Source organism: Myzus persicae, unplaced genomic scaffold (genome assembly GCF_001856785.1).
Source record: "Myzus persicae strain clone G006 unplaced genomic scaffold, MPER_G0061.0, whole genome shotgun sequence".
Taxonomy (NCBI): Eukaryota; Metazoa; Arthropoda; class Insecta; order Hemiptera; family Aphididae; genus Myzus; species Myzus persicae.
This window is the reverse complement of record NW_019100604.1, coordinates 235142-259485: the sequence shown is the minus strand read 5'-3', so window position 1 is coordinate 259485 and position 24344 is coordinate 235142. Positions and strand designations below refer to the sequence as shown.

The window sequence follows — 24344 nt, the reverse complement described above, 5'->3', positions numbered from 1 at the left end:
TTAATAGTCATATAATCATAATATTATTATCAGCGATGGCGACGAGAACAAAATATGATAAACACGTATATAGGTAGGCGTACATCGTAACGCCGTTTTGTCACCGTATCAAAGGTTCGAGTACATCGATTTTTTTTATAGAATAATTAATTTTTTTCAGTGTCCCGTCGCACGCTCGCCTTATGATGATGATAATAATAATAATAATAACGATAAAGTATGAATTTTCTAGAACTCACTTGAATCTGCTGGTGACGCCGGGTTTATGGTGATCGGGCTGAGCGGTTCGCTGGGCGACGGAGACGGTTCGCGCTTGGTCAGTATGACACCCACCCCGGCCACGCCGTTTGTCTGCAAGTGTTGTATCGGGTGTATGGAAGCCGGCGGCGGCGGCGGCGGCGAGGACAGGCGGTTGTTGGCGCCCGGCATGAGCGGGCCACCCTGGTGGCCGACCGCCACTATGGTGCCCGGGTTAACATTGCCCGCGGTCGTTCCGTTCTGGTGGTCGCCTTCCACCGGCAATCCGTTTTCGGACAGGAATTCGTCGAGGTCACAATACTGAAACCGAACACATCGCGAGGTTAGATTTGGGCGCAATTATTTTTACAATAATATGAATAATAGTGCGTAATAACAGTGCACACTACTGCAGGATGGTCCACTGTGTTTTCCTGCAGTTTGCATGATTCACCAACACGAGAAAACGGGAGATCACGGTAGACCGCCCAGTGCAAATATTGTGTTTATTATTAATTTTATTTTTTAACTTTTACTTAACTACAGGTACCTAGACAGGAAAAAATCGATTTTGTACAAGACAATTAATTTAGCTTTATCCAGTTTATTTGAAAAAAATTAGTCAAATTAAAATTATATTTAGACATATAATATCTATAACTCTAATCAAAACTAATTAATAATTTATTTGTTTGTTTAATAATTCAGTATAATACATATAATAAGTTTATTACATATAAACAAATAAGTCATATTCCTTGATTTAATAATTTAGTTGATATAAGCCATTGAAGGTATAGTAAAAAGTTTAAAAAATATATTAACTTATTTATTAACATAGTAATTTTCTCCGCATTGATTTTTAAGATTTTTCAGCTAGTTACTTATAAATATATATATATATATTTATATACCTTAAAGATTTCAAAGTTTACTAATTGTTTCCTACTTTTGAATATATCGTTAATATTATAATATTATACCTAGGTGCGTATGGTGACGAAACGAACTGGTGAGTGACATTGCGAATGGTGGTTTGAGCTCGATTTCTTAAGACTTTAACATCACGGTGGGTGAATAAACATTAAACATAATTTGATAAATTGGCTTATCGAAAATTTCATTAGAGTCGTTTCGCCACTGTAACTACAGGACTACTGTTTGGTCGTGGAATATAAACGATATATGTATTTATAGATGACAATATGGACAAAATAATTACCTTAAGGTCATTGTCATATGGTATGGTTTTGTTGTCCCATAGATTCGGTCCCAGAAACGCTGACTGAGATTCTACGACGTTAGTCCACAAAAGCTCGGTTTCTTCTTTTTTATCAGGATTGCCATCTCTTGGTACTCCACAAGCTTTACCTGGAAAACAAATCAAATCACCCATGAAAATCTCGTTAGCAGCAGCATAAAATAATATTAATTGTCTTATATTTTAAGAAAACTATTGGTGATTAATTAATGAAACACAAGTTAATGAAAAATACGCAATATTTGGATCACAACGGTGCAGAATTCGGCCTTCGCCGTAATCCAAGGTAACTTTGAGTTGACAATCAAAAACGCAACAGAAATCAATACAATATAAAAAAAAAATAGTACGAATTAGCGTAATTAAGGTAGGTACATTCGTTACCCCCGTTTGAAACTATATAACTATAAACTATTGCGTATGTCATCTTTCATGTCTTGTGCACAAAATTAATAAACGAGATTTGTAAGATGAGAATAATTGTCGACTTTCTGAAACTTGTTCCAGGAAACGGTTCGCGCAAACACAATGAAAACACATTAGTTCTGTCATTGAAATTCATTAATCAGCTCATGGTTTAGACTTAAAACCGATTTATAGACATTGCTTTTTGTCATTTTGTTCTGTACAATGTTCTATATCATCCGATACGGGAAAAAACTTTGAATCTATATTGAACAGACGAAGATATAATAAACTTATCGGACAACTTTGAATATATAGAGTAGTCGGATAGGCATATATATATATATATTAGTATATAGGAAATGCCGTAAATGGTTTTATATCATTAAAAACGACCATATCAGCAATGTGATGGATACCACTCAAGGCTATACACTGTACTTATTCGACGCAATTAAACGACAATATTGTTATTTTATATCGAATTATATTTTATGCTATTCGATTCGCTTTACAACATTTTTGCTTCGTTGGCGAACATCGTCGAATTAAGCAAAATATACGGATTACAGTCGATTGCTTAAATCTACGCGGGGGTTCTGAAAAAGTATTTTTTTTTTTACCATATTATACACTTAATGTTCAGTTAAGATATTATGCAGCAATTATCGCTGCCCAGATTCGTGCGTAATTTACTGCAGCGTATTGTCAAGTAGGTATATACATACTTTAATCTTGAATACATATTTTAGATGATTCGTTTTTTCCGTTCGAGATTAGTTCGGTTATTTAGAGTTGGTATAATGTATGTGTGTATTTGTTTATTTTTTATCATAAGACGACAACATCTAAAAAAAAACCACCGTCCTTGCCGATTAAAAAAAAAAAAGAAAATAAAAGATTAAAACCACTAACGACCGCAGGCCAAGCCATCAAAAAACGTTCTTGCATAAAAAAAATAAATAAATGAAAAAAAGTTAACAAGACACACGCGCTTTGGTTTTGGTACAATGCAATAATAACAAGAAGTATACATATTACTATTATACATGTGTATACCAACAATATACAATTGTGCGAAAATATTCACAGAACCGAAGAGAGACGGCGGACAAACCTACATTTACCGGTCTGATAATTGCACCGCTACCGCGGTACCAAAGAAGAGTAGGTATTATACCTTTACATTTACAGTTGCGATCGTTTCGTAATGCAGGAAGTAGGAAGCCGTAACAGATTTGACACGTTTTTTCTTCCATTACGATTCGTTTTCACTTTCGTCTTCATCTCTCAGACATCAATCTGCGCTTGTCCGATTCGTCTGTCTCTTTTCCCCCCTCCCTCTATCAAAACACTAACTGACTCTCGGTATGTACATTATAATATGCGAGTAAGTGTGAGTGTGTAATTCGCGGTTGACGTTCGATTTACCCTCAAAAAAATCAAAACTACGTACGAGCATTGCCTATGACTACTCGTGTTTTCCGAATATCCGGACATTTATTGCTGGAGAAATGATACATTATTCACTTTAAGTTGATTTATTGTGAAGAAAAAAATATTTTTGAGATACAATAAACTAAAATACTGTGGCGTGTTCATAATCTTTCATTGCTCTATTCGTCGACTGGCTAACCTACCAGTAAACTTGAATACGATATTGTACATAAGTACTTATTATTTTTGTAACTTAATAGTTCATATTGCATACATATTTTACCTATAATATATAGGTATATAATATTATTTTACTTATAGTAAATGCTAAAAAAAACACTCGAGAAGTATACCCCCAGACACCACTTATGATATCACGTTTAACTGTCTAAAATTATTTATATGGTTAATACACTCATTCATTTGCTAGTGTTTTATTGTACACGTTTATATCGTAATAATTATACAAGGCCTAGTAATATAATATAATTATGTGTACAAAATAATATTAAATATAGATAATCATTATTCAGACTCCATCTATACAAAAAAATAGTTTATTCAGAAATTATGCATTACTTTATATTTTATCAGTGTTGAACTATGACTGAGATGACTGTATAACTAAATAGATTCGACGTATAACTGATATATGAATGATTTTATTATACATAAATTATCATAATTATCTACACACATAATAAATTTATTCGATTATTTTGTTTCAATTTGATGTATAAGTTAAACTCATTTTAATATTTACACCACAAAGGTAGACGGTGGATTTATCAATCATTTTTTAACATTATTGAGCAGTGCAGCTGTTGAAAGATTTAGGTGTGCAATATTACTATTAAAATACAATATCTTATAATCATTAATAATCTTTATTCTTTATAGTAAAAATGGTTGTATATCACTGTGTTTTATTTACTCGGCAATTACTAATTACCCATAAAGACAATAGCAGTAATGTTATAAAATATTGCACCTATATAAGGAATGCACAAGTGACTGTCGTCACTGGCTTGTACATTTTTCGATAACCAAAAAAAAAAAAATCGTCGCAACTTAAACGCATATTGAAAAATGTTTATAAGATTATCTAGATCCTAGATAACATTCAAAATTACAAATATAATTTTTCATTTCACGAAACTGGCATGCGTAGGTATAATTGAAAGTGATATAGGTATTAGGTAAATGATATTAACAAAAACTAGTTTAGACGATGATAACAATAATATGTAACTGAATAACATATATTCTGCACGATAAGTTTAACATATTTAGATATTTAGCAAAGTCGTTCAGTATTTTTTAAAGGGTCCTATTAATACACGGTGGTGTATGAAAACGTAGTCACAAAAGTACTGTTTATAACGGTACTTACCTTATTATTAGTACATATATAATAATTAATAACATTATACAAACGATAATAATACATTTCACAAATAATTTCAACCGTTACACGTTTACTCGTTTATTATTCTGTTTTTAATATTATATCCCACGGGCCATTTTAAACTTTCTATTCAAAGTAGATTTCGTTGGAGTCGACGCGTGTGCGCAAAATTTTGAGATTATCGCGTCAAAACGTGTGTGAAAATTCAAATTCCATTAATTTGTCTAATATATTATTTGCTGATAATCCGTCTAGATAAAGCCGGTCGGAAACGGTCGGGCGCGTTTCTTCTGAAAAATAAAATATATCGTCCGCGAACACGTATTACGTTTTTTTATTTTTTTTATCTGATTCGCAGTGTTCATTAATAGTAGCGGTATAACGGCGGCGTGCATTATTATTATAGTATAATGTGATTATATGCCGTGCTCGCAGACTACGACGTCGGCGGCAGTTTGCGTGAAGTGAAAGTGCTGCTCGAGAGTCCGGATATATAATATTATTATTCCGATTGCGCAACATCAGCAGAAGAGCAAGTCGTTCGGCCCGAAGAACTTAACTACTTCGCTACTATTATCATCATTAAATATTTTTTATATATTTTTTTCGCGTTAACTGGAAGTATAAAATTATCCGTTGGCCCGTCAACAATGGGTTTTTGGCTTTCTCTCATCTTTATTTTTTTCGTTTCGAAAAAAATCCAAAACCAGTTTGAAATCATACACGACGAACACAGATACTACTTGTAACGCAAAATATTGAATTCGCCAGGAATTTGGATGACGAATATCGTTTCACTCATTTATCAACACCAGTTTCGGTACATGACTGATTCGTTTTCTAGTCAACTAATTTTTTTTTGGTAGTTCATTATTTTCTAGAAAATTTCAAGCTTATATTTCAGAATCGAAATCGTGTGGGGTACAAGATTACATTACTATTGACCGATACATTTTAGTTTACAGGACATCTTAGACAAGAATGAAACCAGTAAGTTAGTTATTAACCAATGTTAACCTATTATAAATAAATAAAAATAGTTATTTATTATAATTTCCTTAAATAGATAGAAATATAGAAACCAAATATCAAATAATTTCGTACGAAAGTCTGTCTATACACGATATGAGTACATGTCAGGTCGTCAACATAATATTATAACTATTAAGCACAATATTACTCATTAGTTATTAACTATTGTTATCGCGTGTGTATATATTTTATACGTCTTGGTCGTTAAAATGCCAAAATAAATACGTCGTTAATAACAATACAAGTAGTTATATTAGTTTTAATTACATTAAAATGAATAAATAATTCAAATTGTGCAGTAATATATATACAATTTAATAGCACAACACTGTAATATCGTTTGGACGTCAGACGACAGCAAAAAAATCATATAAAATATAATATTATCGGCAAGGGCAGTTAGCACACCCATTTAAACACATACTCTAAAAATATAATGTTCAGCCACCCTCTGTGAAAAAAACATGTTCTTATCCTTGTCATTATTATTACACTGCACCTCTGTATATGTATCACAATACGATATTTGTAAGTAACTAACATTGTTATTTGTTGCTGGTGCAAATTAGAATATTAATTGTCAGGAGAACTTTGAGGCGTCCCAATATTTAAACCTAATTTTTGTACTAATTATTAAAAAAAAAAAATATGTTAGTAACATACCTATTTTCAATTTGGTAGCGTGTACTTATTATTAGATTACAGTATTATAGTAGGTACCTATCAATTGGCCATTAATATTACATTATACCAGCAGAAAATCGTACTCAACATCAAGCCCGACACCCATTACAGTGGTGATATACTGTACAAATTCAATGTGAACAAAGCACAATTGCATTTAAATTTCCCAAAAGTATCTAAAACTATTCACCAAGTAAGACATTCGTACAGAGAAGGGTATTTAAAAAATATAGTAACTGTTTTATGTACAATGTACATAGGTAATATAAAGCATACAACGAGAGTTGGTATATTATTGGTATTATAACGTCGGTCGAGGCCTATAATAGCTGTCTGCCGGTCCGCGTGGCAATTATTTTACCGTTGTGTTTTCTATTTTTGCAGACGGCAGTGAAAAAAAAAACTGTTAATAACGATTCCGGGCTCGGTAGGAGATTGGAAAAAATAAAAACGAATCACGCAAGGCGGCGGCGGCGGCGGCGGCGGCGTGGATTCCGGAAGGACACCGGTTGCGTCGGCGTCGTCAAGCGGGTATTTCCCGGCGAAAGTGGTTCCCATCTCACTTTCACCCGTCGCGCCACACCATCGCGTGCGGTATAGTGTGACCAACGTACCAAGACCGACCGAGCGAACGTCTTTCACCGTCACCTTCCCCTCGCCCCACTGTGCCGACCGATTAAAAAACGCGCGTCCCGTTATTATTTGCGAGTTTTAATAGATATTACTCAACCGCCCGTCCGCCTGGCGGCCCCACCGGAGCGAACCTCCGACAATTTATAGCGAGTATAGTTATACCTAAACATTATTATTATTATTTTTTATTTTGTACCGTTATCATTTATACCGACCGGACCGAACTGTCCGCCGGACGGTGGGATTCGCGCTCTGGTTTTCGCGCGTGGGCACACAGATAAAGCGAAGAAAGTGAGAGTTTTCGAATACACACGCCGATTTACGACCGGACGTCCGAGGGGATACGATGTATAATAATAATATAATGTTTTAGCGTGTGTGTGCGTGGTGTGTGCGTAAATACGCTAACGGACGGACCGGAGCGCGTGCATAAACGAAATATATAAAATACACATATTATTTATAGACGAAAAAAAAAAAATTAATAAAAACACTTTCACTTCTGCGGCGACGGAATTGTCAATATCACAGACGGTGCTGCAGGTCCGTGGTGGGCGGCCATTTCTAAGTAAATGTATATGCATACACACACACACACACATATATATATATATATTATAATATTATTAATATGTATATGTAAACGGGCACGATCGAATCTCGACGTATATTATGACGACGTCGTCGGATAATGTATATAGAGAGACGAATATTTTAAGTGTATTATTTTTATTATTATTAAAAAGTGACTGCGTTTGCGTGTTGGTCGCGACAGGGGAAATCGTATAATAGGCATAATATTATTATTATACTGCACCACCAGGGCAGCTATAAATATTATTATTTCACGCTGCCCGCGCGTGCAGCATTATCCCGATATTGTAATATACCTATATGTGCATAGTACACACACACTGCCTACAATGTATCGAAAAATATAGATGAGTATTTTGCCATCTATACATATCGACAGGCGAGTATTATAGAGGAGCCTTTTGAATGCTCGGGCTTTGTAACAAAATTTAATTTAATGATTGCAGCACGTCCGAAAAGTTTAAAAAATGATTGACGACCGAAGTTCAAAACGAAATCTAGGCATACATAATATTATTATAATTGAATTTAAACTCTGATCGAATGAAAATAATAGAATAGATTAACACAGGTTTATCACTAAAATATTATGCTTTAGTTGATACGAGCGTCTCTCTGCATCAGCTCACTTTCATCTGGCCAATTATAGTCAATACATTAGATGTAGGTACATATATATAGGTACTAACTTAATTCTTCAATATTAATTTTAATGGACCTATTTAGTTATAGTTAACTGTAAAATATGTGTTGTACATCAGTTGTTTCAATACACTTTCGACAAATTCGTTAAATAACATAATAAGAGAAAAATCACACACAATGTGAGTACCTATTATTTATAGTACTACAACGATAAAATATTTAATATAACTTCGTGTTTACATACTCGTTGTATATCGTCGAGCAGTAATTTATAATTTCTATTCCAGTAATATCGATCTTGAGAAAACAAACGAAATGAAAAAAAAAATGTAGTTTATTCTATGCCCACGTCGTTGATTTGTTTTTTTTTCTTTCTTTCTTTAAGGCGCTAACCGGTCGAACAAGGCTACCCCGGAAATAACGGAGCGGAGCGCAAGTGAAAGTGGATAATACAGTCGGCTGGCTCCTCGGCGTGCAGTATATACGACTATAGCGGAATACTGTTCGAATTTAACGTTATTTCTGCACGTGACTACAAATACAAAAAAATAACCGCATAATAATAATATACTTTTCAACCATATTTTCGCATTTGTGGTCTATCGTTAAAGTCTCCAAAAACTCTTATCGATAATAATATAATATTATCGTCTTCGTTGAAATAGTTTCGTCTGAGTCGTCAGGAGGATAAAAATCAAAAAAATCATATGTGAACACTCATCAACACACATACACACACACACACACACATACACATATATATCTATACATTACAATGTTTATTCTATACGCGTTCTGACGTGAGCGGATATATTATATAGGTAATAGGTTTGCTTTTGTTGTCGCTGCTGCAGTGTTCAATATCGCTTTCTGTTTTCATTTATTGGCCAGACAAAGGTGTGAAAAGCATATGAATAAAAAAACACATCGAAAGAATAACGCGTGCGCGTACATCATAAAATGTATATTGTGTAATAATAAATAAATTGATTAACGTCCTAAAATCCCTGCTATCAATTAATGATGATTATAAAACTTTCGAATTTCACTCATTAAGATTCGTTAAGGACGTTCTCATGTGCATATTATGTATTATACAAAAGTAATTAGCTGACCATTGAAATTGAAAGTGCGTGCATATACCGTGTGTGTATATATGTATATTTTCTGTTAAATGGCACATCGTAGAATATTTGTCAGCAGAAAGTCCAACGGATTTAGAACAAATAAAACTAAACAGCTGCACGTGTCACTTAGAAGGAGTGAATATTTTTTATGCAGGGAATGGGGAAAAAAAATTATGTTTTATTACATTAACATGGCGAACGCATTAAGTGCTTATTGTTATTACTATATTCCTTTTTTTTTATGATCACAAGTGATATCTATTTAATAATCTCGAACAATGTAAACACCGAACGGATTAGAAACTTCAGTAAATGTAATTCAAAGATAAATTACAATAAATTTCGTTAGCCGAGATAATATGACACTCTGTACGTTACTATTTATTCGTTTTTAAGGCGATAAGTGTACCTACACAAATAGTGAATAAGACGTGTTTACTTTCATATATTCAGTTTAGCTGCAGCGGGAAATGTACTGCTCGCATTCGTTCATGGATAATTCACTTGAATCTCAATAAATTTGTCGCGGCGTACAATGATATTAATATATTATTGCCTCTACGGTGTACACGGACGTACAATAAATAACACAGTGAGTAGGGGTTGTAGAAGAGAAGAAAATCATTTGTAATGACCCAAATGTATTGTTGTTCATTATGAAAGCTTAATCACGTGTGCGCTCGAGAATCGAATAGAAAGTGGTGTGCGTCTCTTTCAAGGTCGTTTCTACATACATTTCACTTTTGGGTATTCAAAATGTGACAAGACAATATTATCATCTGTTTCATTTCATTGCGAAAGAAACTCACCGGTTCTTTTTCGTTTTTTTTCTTTTATAGTAAACGTATATTGTTTATAGTAACCGTAATGATTATGGTTTCATTTTTTCAGAGCTATTTACGTTGATAACATTATTGGATTATAGCTTTGGAAAAAAATATACAAAAAAATATACGTTTGATGCGTTACCTAATGTTACCAGCAATATGAAAAAAAAATCTATATTTGCTGATAGATAAATAATCAAATTGTACACCAACAAAAATATTTTTTTGTTACGCAAACGATAACTTATCGCACTGTCGACCTTTGGTAAATTTGTTATGTTTAACCCTTAAAAATGTCACCTTGAGGTTTGAAATGTTGTGTACGTGATCACACAAACTTGTCCACCGATATATAATAATAATAATAATAATAATAATAATATAATATACTTAAATCATCATTAATTTAACACTATTGGAATTAACTTTATTTTTCTCTCATCTGTGATGAAAATGCTTAAGAAATATATGCTTCATATTTAGGAAGAAAATAAATTAGGTTTCTTTATTACGTTATATTTAAAAAATTAAATAAATAAATAGAGTAAGATATACATTGAACTTTGACTTAGCACCTAATTTACACGAATACGTTAAAAATTATAACTAAATCAATTATTTGTTGGTATTTTTTAGAAAATATATTTAAATAGTGATTTTTAATATTCAATATTCGGGCGGAATTTTTTTCCGCCCAATGATTAAGTATAAGACTTATTATACATATATTATATGGGAACATTATTTATAATAATTATAATAAATTAATGTATGTAGATATTCGACGTAGATATTGAAAATCACGAATTCAGAAACGCTTCGTTTCGTTTGACTGCGATATGTAAGTATTAGTATAAACATTGGGAATTTAATACGTTACACCTGTCCAGCAGTTGTAGAAAACGCAAAATAAAGTATATAATAATTGTTCGTATAAAAACATTTAATACCATTCATTAGCATCTGATGTCGCCAAAACTGTTGATACTGATTCCATCTGGTTGAATCCGGAGCTAACGATTGGAGTTGCTGTAGGTGTTGCTGTGTCTGCGCCTGCAGTTGAGCATTATGGTGCTGGTAGTCCATTACAATACACTTTGCTTCGTACATTTTTGATTTAAAATATACGCGAAATAATAATAATAAGTAAAAAAAAATCGAAAAAAAATTACGAGCGTGAAAACGATAAGTACGATATTTTTCGGTGGACAAGGAGGACTTTGCCGAGACTTAAAAAACAATAATTTCTCAATAACCGTAAAAAAATCCGTCGGAATTCGAACGTCCAATCACAGCATGATCACGTAAAAAACGGCTTAAAAACAAATTTCGAAAAAATAAAATAACAACAAAAACGAAATCGTCTTTTATAAAATTTTTCTGGAAACGTTTAAGCTTTACTGTGCTTCGACTACCGACGGGGGCACGCGTGTTCTCGGGGGAACTGATCTCGGCACGCAGCACCGGCGCTGACTGGCAGTCACGACGCCGCCGGTACCGTCTTGGCGCTCGCACCGCACGGTCCCCCACAACTGCGGAACCACGGTGACCCTCTCCACGCGGCTTCTCACCAAACATTATCATATCAATTTCGTTCCTTATCTGCTTCTCATAAATAATAATAACGATAATAATGATGATAATAATAATAATAATAAAAAAAAAATAATAATAATAATAATAATAATATGTAGGAAAAAAATGTACATATTATGTACGTATAAATCGTTCCCAAATTTACATTTGTCCACCATCCATATCCGGACCTTTCCTTTCTTAATCGTCAATTTGAATTTCGAACGGCCGTCGATGCTATTGTGTCCAATTTAATATACGATATTGTTTCCGTTGGGTTCATAATATTATGTGAGCTGCAGTATATATTATAGCCAACATATTATGCAGTAGTAATGGCAGACACCATTATAGTTTTATACGATTAAACGAATATCCAAAAAATTATTAGTTATTACTTATTACGATCATAACCACACTTCATAGTTCAAGGACAGTTGATTTTTTTTAAAATTGTGTCTTTGATTAATATAAATTAGCTATCTAATAAAATTAATTTTTTTTTCAAGAATCTCATTCAACTACTTAAGTATAGTATAGGTAGTATAGATACATTAATAAATATCATACTTTTTACGTTTACATAACATCTATTTATTAAATTAAAATGGACTAAAAATCAATAATCTATAATCCTGGCAATTTTTATATTTCCATGCATGCAATACATTTTTAACTATCATTATTAAAATTTAATCTAACACAACAAAATACTAATTTCGGTTCAATAGCATGTTATATATCAATATATTATAATATAAAATTCTTTTTGCACTACTCGTTTAATATTTTTAAATAATTCTCTTCATTTCCGACATAATAATATATTAATATAGGCATAAAGTATATATAAAATGTATAGCTATTATTTATTATACTATAATATAACACATATACCTATTTTATATTACATTACTCTTAGGACATAGAGTGACAAATAAAAAAAAAAATTAAACAATTAATCATAGTTTTGGATTAAAAATAAATATAGTGTCTATAGGATGATTGTTTGAACTGTTAACTTTCAATATCACGAAAAGTATTATGTTTTTGAAAAAGTATGTTTTGTGAAGCAAAATATTTTTTTGATTATTTTCATAGATAAAAATCAAATTTCAATTGAGTAGTTATAATTATTGAGTATTTAAAGTTTAGATTGAAGAAATAGAGGAGCAATATTTTTCTGGATAGTCCTGTGCCACTACAGTATACTACTTAATATCTAAACATTAAAAATTAACTAATTGAATATGCTAGTTCGAAATGTAATTGTTATACTTGAAAATTCTCAGAAGAATATTCTGTTTCGGGATAAGAAATGAAAAATCTATACGATTACTCAGAAAAGTAAACAATTTAGGAACAGTAACGTTTAAAAATATAATTTTTTTCAAAAAATTGTTTGAAATGACTAAATTATGTAAAATAAAATATTTTTAATAACTTAAATATTTTACGAATTAAGTTTATTTTTTTTTTATGGCGATAACTTCATGAAGGTCTTTTACATTAGCAACAACAATTATATTTATAATGTAAATGAAATATATGTAAGTATATCAAAGTTCAATGGAAAATTCGACAAATATGATTTACGTTTATACTGACTTTAATATGACGTTATCGGTAGTAGTATATTATAGTAATTTTACGCACATTCATTCAAAAAAACATTGTGCTAATAAATGAAATAATGCAATATTATGTTGAGATAAGTTGAAACAGTTTCATTTATACAAGACATTGTATTGCTTATAAATAATAACAAATATAATTATGAAATATTTGTATAGTTAACCAGATTGTCAGAGTGTAATAATAATAATAATAATAATAATAATATTAATGTTTTGATTTGGATAAACGATAAACCTAACCTAATTTTACATTTGAACATCACCTACATCAATATACATGACTCAATTACTACAACGGTTCAATAGTTTCCCGTGCACACGCATAAAATACATGGAATCATGGAATCGATCAAGTAATTATGTTTGAAAGAAATTAGAAGACGTTTATTAAGTACATTACATTTGTCATAAATGGCGTAATATTAATAAAAAGTAATAACCCGCCATAACCGTTACCAAATATGATATGCTTTTAAATAAAATTGTTATAACATTTAGCAATGTGAAGCAATCATTAATTTTCCTTCGTCAATCTCATCATTAAAAATGTTTAAATTATTTAAAAAGTGAAATTATTTTTCAACTCTTACAAATTAACCAAGTTTAAACCGGTGGTAAAACGGTGGTACGTCTATCGACGTATCGTCGAAAGAATGGAGTGCGGACCGTTACACGAATTTACAATTCCAGTTTATGGGAACACATAATAATAATTACTACATTGAATTTTGTAAGGTGTTTATTTTTGTCCGCCATGTTATGTTTTGTTTATGTTCTAATGTCAATTCACATATGGTGTTGACGGTTGTTTAACGAGTTTTTATGTATTTTCTGTTAGCTGCGTATAGGTAAATAGCCAATATTGTCCTTGTAAAATATAAGAAACTATAAATACTATGGACACTATTATAGCTTTGTCAAGCTGTATAATGTTGGAATTATGTATTCCAAAAACAAACGCATTTTTTCTAAAGCACCATAAAAAAAATACGGTAACAATATAGTCTGTAAGTCGCAGGTATCCGTATTATTATACTACAGCTGTATACCTCTATTTAGGTATATATACCGTATTTCGGTCATATTATTCAGTTGTGCTTTAAGACTATCGCGCTCAATATTTATTATTATATTTTTCAGTTTTGTTCGGCGTGCCAGCGTGTATTAAGTGCGGCTAAATAACGTGGGCAAATCGTCACGACATGTTCAGCTGGATACATACACTTGCACTCTCTACTGCGAAGTGCAAACACGATATCTCGTTAGACCAGTTCGCCTTTCCTTTGGTGTACCGTTTTTAGAGAAACTTCTTTACGCATATCTCGTTTACCAACAATTTGGACACCCTCTGAATGCATTTGAAACACGCATCCGGTTTTAAGACGAGTTAATTGAAAATTTACATTGCCAATATGTACATATTGGTACGTATACATGTATATATACCCACTATGGTCCACAAAGTGTTTATAATATAATTATAATATATATATTAATATTGTACTTGTTTTATTTATAGACCCGCGACGGTTTGGCACGCGCGAATGTTTTTCGTATGTGAAAGTGAAAGAAACGAGAATAATGTAATAATATAATCTAAAAAAAAAACATGACTATAACCACGTGGTTTTTTTGGGATTATGCAGCAATAGTTCACATTTTTATTATTAAAAATCCACCATCATCGTATTGCAAAATATATAAATATTAGACAGTTACAATTTGTATAGGTAGGTTGTACCGGTGGTCCTGTATTAATTGTATGTCTGGGTATCGACTGAATACCCGATAATGTGAATAATACATTTCTGTTTGTTTTAAACAAGAAGCTTCACTGTTTTGAGGCTTAGAAACTGACTAAAAATCACCTATTATACTACAGACAAGGCTACAAATCGCAATACATGAATCGAATTGTGTACGTAGAACAGTTTAAAAAATGTCGTCCAATAGATATAAAACATCCTTCGGTTTTCATTGTGACTGCTGTTATAGATTTTAGGCATATTAATCTGTGTTTTAAATGCTCCAATGCTCCCGGTGAATGAATCAAATGGCCGAATTATAATAATAAAACTGAGTACAGAGTTTAAATTATAAAGATTTTATTAAATATTTGCTTTACAGATAAGCGAATATAATAATATATGAACGTGATTATTATATAAATTGTTATGTTTTGTCTTTAATGTGATTCCAAAACATTCGAGCCAATGTGCACGACCGTTCAAATCTTTTATACTTGATGAAGCCGTGTTATTTGTGAAAAATAATATAATTTTTAAAACGGTTTGTCGTTTTTTAATTTTTTCGTGGACGGTGGTCACAATTAGAAATTAAGACGTGTAAACGTATTTTGGTAACCAATAGTCGCGGAGAAAATCGCACGAGCGCGTGATAACAATCACGCACACTCTAAAACAGTTAGGTATACTCCACTGCACAGTCCACACAAACTCTTACGCGGAAGTGAACGGTATATTCGAGCGATGTAATCCGTAGGCAAACGCTGCGGTGGGAAAAATAAGGATTCGCGAAGATCCTTCTTGCGGTGTTTCAGAGCCAATTATCGAGAAATTCGGAGGAGCGAACCAGCAGCTGGCATGGGCGACATTCAATATGGCGCGGCCTGTGCACGGTAGTTTTGCGTAGCAAATACAAGATCAAGGATTTCCTATTCTTATATCCATGAACACCGAGTGGCCTCCAATAGAACAAGATACCGGGCCGAGAACAAGGCTGTGTTGAGCCGTTTGAGAAAGAGAGAAAAAATCCTAACCTTGTGCAAAAAAAGTTATAATACTAGAATTTATATTTCAAAACTCATCTCCATATTGACATAAATTCTCGCCGTGATTTCTTAACGTATTCTAATAATTCAAACAAACGATACACTAGGAAATTATAAAACATAAATAATAATAATCACCAAAGCTGTCGAGTAGACACTTTTCATTGTGGTTTTCATAAATCATTTGTTGTAGCGAAATGTGAATTATAAACTATAATCAATGGTTAAATATACTATATTATACTAGTATATTTAATCAATGCTATAATGTAGTTCGTTAATGCTAAATAAATCTAAATTCGATATAAACATTTTAAAGCTACTTAAAAGATAACTGCAAGTCCGTTGTAACAGAAGTTTTATAAAAAATATTCCCGTAAAAAATTAATAACAAAACAAACATATTTAAGTAGATGCATAAATAAGAATCCATGTAATTTTCTTTTAATAAACCTATTTTTTGATAGAAAAAACAATAATAAAAATAAAAATATACGACAATACACAAACTTAATAATCTGAAGACTCATGGATGGTACCTAGAAATATTCTTAAACTGAATAATTTTCTATAAAGTATAAACTATCAATACAATAACTTGTGACAATGCTCTAATCATTTCTTTATAGGTACTAGATTACTCCAATTGTAAAAAAATAATAAAATAATCAAAAACATTTCTTTTATTTTTTTTTAAATTTTGAGTCATAATAAATTTATAGATAATATATAATATATATGCTTGCATTCAGTGAAGATGTTGTTGAATAGGTCTATTTTCCAATTATTATAATAACTATATAACCAGGAAAAGAATTATTGTGCCAACGCAGTCACCGTTAAAAATATTCATTATGCGTAGCGAAATAAGGTACCTACTAAATAAGAAAAGAAAAATATTTTTGAAGTTCTGTCTTTATAACTCAAAATCAAAATGCTTGAATACAACAAACGGACGTAAAATATTAAAATATTAATTTTAATTATCATTTATGAATACAATTATTAATACATTATCTAATAATCAAAAATTAAAAATTATATAATTATACAGGGTGCATACTGCTCACCTCCGTTTTCCCTTTAATTTATACATAATCCGATTCTCAAAATTTAAAGTATAATTAAGGACCATATTTACAATTATTTTTTTCAAATAAGTACTACCAAACCGTTTTACTGCAAATTGATAGGTATCTGATAGGTAAGTGCATGATTTTTATAAAAACTTTAATGAATCGAAATCGAAATTCAATTATGTAGTTTCAAAATCATTAAAATGTATGTAATGGATTTTAAGTCCATATAACATTGGTTAGGTCTGATATCATAATTAGTTTTAATACTCCAACCATTTTTATCAATTATTAAATATTAATTACTATAATTTCAAAATCATCATAGCTCCCGTATCTTCCAGAGCTATAATTATTACAACCATAAAGTTAAATAATTCAAAACAGCGAATTCGAATTTCAGTTTGGATACATTTAAATTTTAAAAAGCATCTGCTTAGCAACTTAAAGAAAGTAGTTCTCATATGAAAAAAATCTATTATCATCACAAGATACCCAACTCTTTAATTGTATTAACAATTTAAGGATCTAAAAATATGGTCCTTATAAGTGCACCTACTAAAAAGTTCCAAAAATCAGATTTCGAAAAAATGTACCTATTATGAACAAATAAATGAGGGGCATGTTTGGCGAATCACCCTGTAAAATAGCTGAAATTAATACTACCATTTGATTTAGGTAAATATAAAATAAAATATAATTTATATAATTTATTAATTTATTGTATATAATAAATTAATATTCATCGTCAAGACTAGTTTATTTCATATTGTTGAAATTAAAAAATAAATACATTTTCTCAATACATTTATGTAACATAACTAAAATTATTTTAAAATATAAATATGTTTGATAATAGCTATCAGATATTATAATACGAAGTTGATAGAAATAGTTATAAATTGTGCCAAATCAGAACAATACAAATTAATTAACTTGTATAGTTGGCATGCATATATGTATTATGTTTATAATGGTTTGAACACAATCAAAATGTGTATTTATTTATCGTAGGTGATTATTACTGATTTCGAATTTAACAACGTGCCATACGTAACCCAACTGTAATTATAAAGTAATGTGTTTTATTGGGAGATCCACAGCACTAATTAATTTCAAACCAGATACAAAATACGATGTCGTTATATTAGTTTTATAGGCAATACTGCTTAATATCGTGTTCGATTTGGCTATGTATAATTGCATTCGATACGCGTTTATGGTGAATATTGTGATTAATTTATAACTTTCTCGTCATTAACCATTTTTAAATTGTCATTTTCGAAGTAACAAAATAGACGACACCCATGTACGTGTAAGAAATAAATGTAAGTATTTTATGAAATATGTTATGATAACGTGTAAGTACATAATTTTTATGATATAAAGTAGGCACAACGTTTGGAAGTGAACTTAAGAACGGTACCGTATCGTTCGTATACATCATGTAACTAATTTTAAAAGTATATTATAAATTATTTTAACGCGGGTAATTAACATTAAGAATTTTAAATTTAAGTACGAGTCAACGAGTAAAAGGATAATATAAATCTTTAATTATGCACATTTTTGTCTTTCATTTTTAGAAAGTACTCAATCAGTCTCGATAGTAGGAGGCACACACTCGGACTATATATTATGTATCATCAGTCATCACTATTCAAACGCAAAACGAGCATAATCAGAAGAAAAGTGTCGTCAACAGTTCAATTATAATTTTTTTTTTATAGACGTTAACTATTTATTGAATATTGGTGTTACTGTCTATAATGTGGAGTTTTCGATTACCGTAACCAATGATTGTAACTTAGCGTAAACGAAGAACAATAATTAACGTGTGTGTTAGTAGAGTTAAAATCTATGTTATGCTATGAGCAAACAATATACCTGAAGTTTTGCGGTTGACTCTTTTTGGGACGCTGGCCAGCGATTGAGTTTTCTTACCTGTAACAAAACGTATACACATTATAAATAAATAATAAATATGCTCCCAAATTCGATGCAATTAAAACGATCACGGTAATAATAATATACCTAATAAGTAATGACATACAAATAGGTAATGCCATTAAAACTAATGAGTATTATACTGCAATAGCAGCTACAGCGAAAAAAATCGCAATATTATACTTTATAACAATATTGAAGTGCATGATAAACGTATAACATTATTTTTGCAGTCTTCTGATCATTAATTTACTCCTAAAATACTTTCAGGTAGTTAATTCGTCGAACATACGAGACAGTTGTGCTGCACGCACGTCCAAGGGGACGTCGAACGATCGCCACTGACCGGTTATGTGTTTCAAGGATTTCGGTAAAATGTCTCATATTTTGTATCACGAAAAAATAAATATTACTCCGATGTTTAAGTCAATGCTCTTAAAATGCAATTACACTCGTGATCATTAAGAACCCTTATCCGTTCCAGTCAGATTTTTTAACTTGGAGTAATGCCGCGCGACTGTGTCACGCAATTACTGCTGTCGGATACAAAATTTTAAAAATCGTAAATTATACATATTTGTAATCAATGATATTATTTACTTAAGTTTCGACATTGTTGCCATCATCCGTTTAACGTGCAAAAAAATAAATCTCCTTACATTATGTAACATTGCTTCATATCCTTTTTTCTTTTTTTGCGCGCGTTCTTTATTATTATTTTTGTGAATAATTTGGCCCTTCCGAAATAATTTCTGTTCGCACTACACGACGAGCACTATACTATGGGACGACCATTATGCATAAACGCTATAATATCTTTCTCTGTTAAACGTTTTATAATAATAAATAGTACCTAATGGTAACAACAACAACAAGGTATTAAGTACTTTGTTTTTCCCAACCAAATATTCCCGTATAATATACAGAAATATTACACTTGTGACGACAAGTTATACTATGGCGGTGTATTAAAAACGATTGCTTGTAATATGTATATAATAATATATATGACATACGTGACTGTTTTACATATTTATAAGACGCTGGCCGCTTTTTATCGTGTCGCGATCCATTAGGTTATTAAAAACGTTTGTTATACTAGCGCGATTTTAGTACTAAGTTGTGCTGGAAAAAAATCGTTTTCCTTGGTTTAGTGTGCTCGGACGAGGACGAACGAATTGAAAAAAAAAATGACCGAATACTAATAAAAACCGCCGAGGGGATTGCACTCGGTGCTCGAGCCGGGAAGAGACCCTTCGCCGGCGCCCGCCGTACCTATAACCTCCTAATATTATTATAATAATGACGGCGGGCGCCGGTCACGCCAATCTCCGGGGACAAGCGTATCATTTATTATAATATTTTTCTCCCAATAATATTATATTTGTACCTACCCAAAGGTAGGATGTATATAGGGGGCCTCGGCTGGTCGATCGATCGGACGTTAATATTTCCCTTCGTCGTCACTCGTCAATCACTTAAAAACGTGATGTTTATTATTATTGTTAATAGGTATATCTCGTGTACACCACCGAGGCGATATTATAGCGTATTCGTGTTTTTTTAATTTGCTACCCCCTTAAGAGAACGTCGTGCCCAGATGTGTTGTCTCCTTCTTACTAACGCGCAAATATAAACCTAGCAAATATTATATTTAAAAGAATTAATTTCACTTTGTTATTCTTATAATATTAAAGCGAATTGACCTAGGTATTATCGCATGTAAAGGCAATAATATTATTTAGGCCCCAAGTATACTTTTAATTTAATTTTAAATTTAAATTTTGTTGTAGACTAAAATGTTTTTAACTTGCTTCAAAATATTTTAAGAATTCAACGTGACGCCGCCTTGAATAATATTCCTAACTTTTTACCTTTCAATTTGATAGAATATCAATTCACTCTATTATAAAAAATAACTGAGTAAAGTGGATTTTTCCGATTATAAATTTGGTCATGTTCTGCGTTAGTCAGACGGAGACAATAGATGCAACGAATTGTTTCATGGCATTTCAAATACACCGAACAGAGACTCTACGCCTACATGCATATTTTTAAATGCTCGGCAGATAATTTGGTTTAAGTGCCTAAAACTTTTCTGACCTCTGCTTTATAAAAAGTTTTTATATCACGGGTCGTCTGTGAATTTAAAATTGATACCATGACTAATTTTATACGAATTGAACTGAACTTTCCACAAGATTATTCATATATCATTTTTTATTAGAATAAAGGCTTCGACTACTAAGTTCATTATTCTGCAAATTACAAATATTACAATGGCCTATATTTTACAAATTGTTCTACATTATTGATGACATTTAATTGATATAATAATATACATAATACCTAGTATTTACAATTATTCATAATTATTAATATATTTTGAAATCTCGACCGAATTATTATTTAATAGGTAACATAAATAATATGTTTGTGTTTTTGTACTTTTATTCACATGATAGGGAAGACATATTTTCTTGAACTGTTTCTAAAATCACCTCATAAGAGTATAAGGACCCATGTATACACCTCTTAGCTGACTTTGCACGAACATTCCACTTTGTTTTAGATATTTCGTACAATTGTAGAAAATAGCCTACATCAGATACCTTGTAGTGTAAATGAGCATATATTAAAATCTTTTTATACTCTAGGAAAACATTTGTTTTCAATTGTGTTCATTAATAGGTATTATAATATAGTTAGCTAACTTAAGATTAATTTTTTTTCATTATTTTAGGGAATTGACGGATTGTTGTAACAATTGATTTTGCGATTAAAAGATACCTCGAATCTTGGATGAACGAAGTGGGGTATGTGACACCCCCACACCACACCCCATCCTCCTCCTTCGCGCCTGCCCTGGCGACGAGTAATATTGTTTGAATCCGGTTGGAGTGTTTTCTCGTCGGTTGTGACTCGTGACGAACACACACATTAAGCGCCGTCCGGAGCAAAGAAAAATTTGTTGGAAACACGTGTGCCGACATAGACGTCGACAGTGTTTCCGATTTCTCGTCATAAGCGGAACATAAATATTTGTCGACGACAATGTCAGAAAAATATGTTTCTTGGTCTGGACCGGGTTTATATGCATGCAGTACGCACAGGTTAGGTATACCTGGCCTGCCCCGCACAACCACACACCACCCGCCTAACCCGCCTTCCCACTCGTCACTGCCACACAATACCCGGCACCCACTCTTACCAGTCCGACCGCCCGCCCGTTCACTAACCTAACAGGACACGTGTCCCGTAACGCATGCATTGTATGAAGAACCCCACCCCCAACCCAACACCAATCGGGCCGCAAAAATGTCGATCGGTTCGGGGAATCGCTAGAAATAATACATTACCACTGGATTATCGTCGTCGTCGTGTCGATACAATACAATTATTATACATTTTGCAAGGTAGGAGGTATGAAATTCGTTCAGTTTTCAAACGCCGTATAAATTATATTATATTGTCCCCACTCGTCATCGCAGCGGAACGATTTTCGAAACACGTGTCGCCCGGAAGCGCTGGTGTCACACGCACCACACACAACTAGCTGTTGATACGATCCGAAGAAATGGTATATAAATTCGATTCTAATTCGAATGTTCTTTATTTTTTTTGTCTACCTTATAAATTGTAATATTTAAGCCAGTATGGCAACAGAATATCTATACTAATATCTGTATTACAATATCCCCAGACAAAAGCAAAAAACTCCGATTTAACCGTATTGAATTTTTGAATTTTTCCCAAAATTAATATTAATACATTGTATACATTATTTTGTTCAATATTTACTCTTCAATAATACATACGTATCATACGTATACAGCATAATGTGGATAATAAAATACTACAGTATAATGGTTAGGTTAATCATTGTCACGGCGTTTCCATCAAAACTTTACCAGATTTATCATTACAATTTAAACATCATTCATACCCAGTATTAAAAAAAAAATATTATTTAAATAAACAAATGGTTTGGTCAATTGTACATTTGTGTTGGATATTGCTGGCTAGCACCTACTTCAGTTACTACATGCATGTAACGTGCAACAATATTTTTAAGAAAATGTCAAAATTTAATTTTTTACAAGCACTATCGTTATAGATTAATATCATGGCGTATGAGATGTATATAATTACAATACAGATACATCAGTATTGATGGGTGATTGCACGGCACTTTTTAACATGTACCTAAGACAAATGAAAATTGTTCTATGCTTAACTAATATAAGTAATACCGTTTGAGACCTTAAAATTTATAAAAACAATCTAAAATTTTTTTAACCATATCGTTGGTTTGAGAGGTTAAAATTCACTTCTTATTACGCTAGTACTTTATATCTATATATTGGCTTTATTAAACATTTTATACTGAGTACATTTTTACAGTGTAAATTATTGTTTTATGTTATTATATACGGTCAAAACAAATACTACATTTATTAAAACAATGATTTCATAGTTATTTATAAATGTTTGTTTGTCATGACATAGAGATTTAAAAATTATTATTTCAGATCCGGTATAAATACAAGTGATTAAAATGGAACTTATAGGTAAATGACTCAATATTAAGGTTATACACCTAGTTCCAACACAAACGTACAATAATTTCAATAACTGATACACTTTAAATTATAGTCGGTTGCGAACAAAGTCTCGTCGTAGACATTCATGTCTGTCTACAACGACCCAACAACTCGATGATTATTAATATTTTACAGCCAAAATGTAAAAAACTTGAAGACATCTATAAATAATATTTACATAGGTAAGTGTAAATATAAATAAAAGTTTAAAAAAATAAAGAATTAAAGATAATTGAGCCCGATTGTAAGTTATTAATAATTAAATGTATTTAATAAAATAATCATGTACAATTGTGCACCATAATCTTAATACCTAATGAATAAAATTGTTTTGTCCAAACCATTAATACCTATTAAAAATGTATTTGTATTTTGTTGTAATAAGATTTAAATAACGATGGTTGGTGATGTTAATCTCCAGAAG

General features: G+C 31.7%; 1 protein-coding gene across 4 annotated transcripts in view; it reads right to left on the bottom strand.

The window, feature by feature from the left end:
* The window catches only part of LOC111036049 (thyrotroph embryonic factor), a 61076-nt gene that overhangs the window by 1635 nt on the left and 35097 nt on the right, over window positions 1-24344 (bottom strand). For 2 of the 4 annotated variants that reach the window (XM_022317956.1, XM_022317961.1), the window contains exons 2-4: window positions 19257-19313; window positions 1460-1608; window positions 240-558 (exon numbers count right to left, since the gene is read on the bottom strand). In XM_022317956.1, coding sequence (XP_022173648.1) covers window positions 240-558; window positions 1460-1608; window positions 19257-19313 — 525 coding nt within the window. Of the gene's footprint in view, window positions 1-239; window positions 559-1459; window positions 1609-11240; window positions 11775-19256; window positions 19314-24344 lie in introns of those variants that run through there. The other 2 variants (XM_022317939.1, XM_022317948.1) reach the window with 2 other exon arrangements.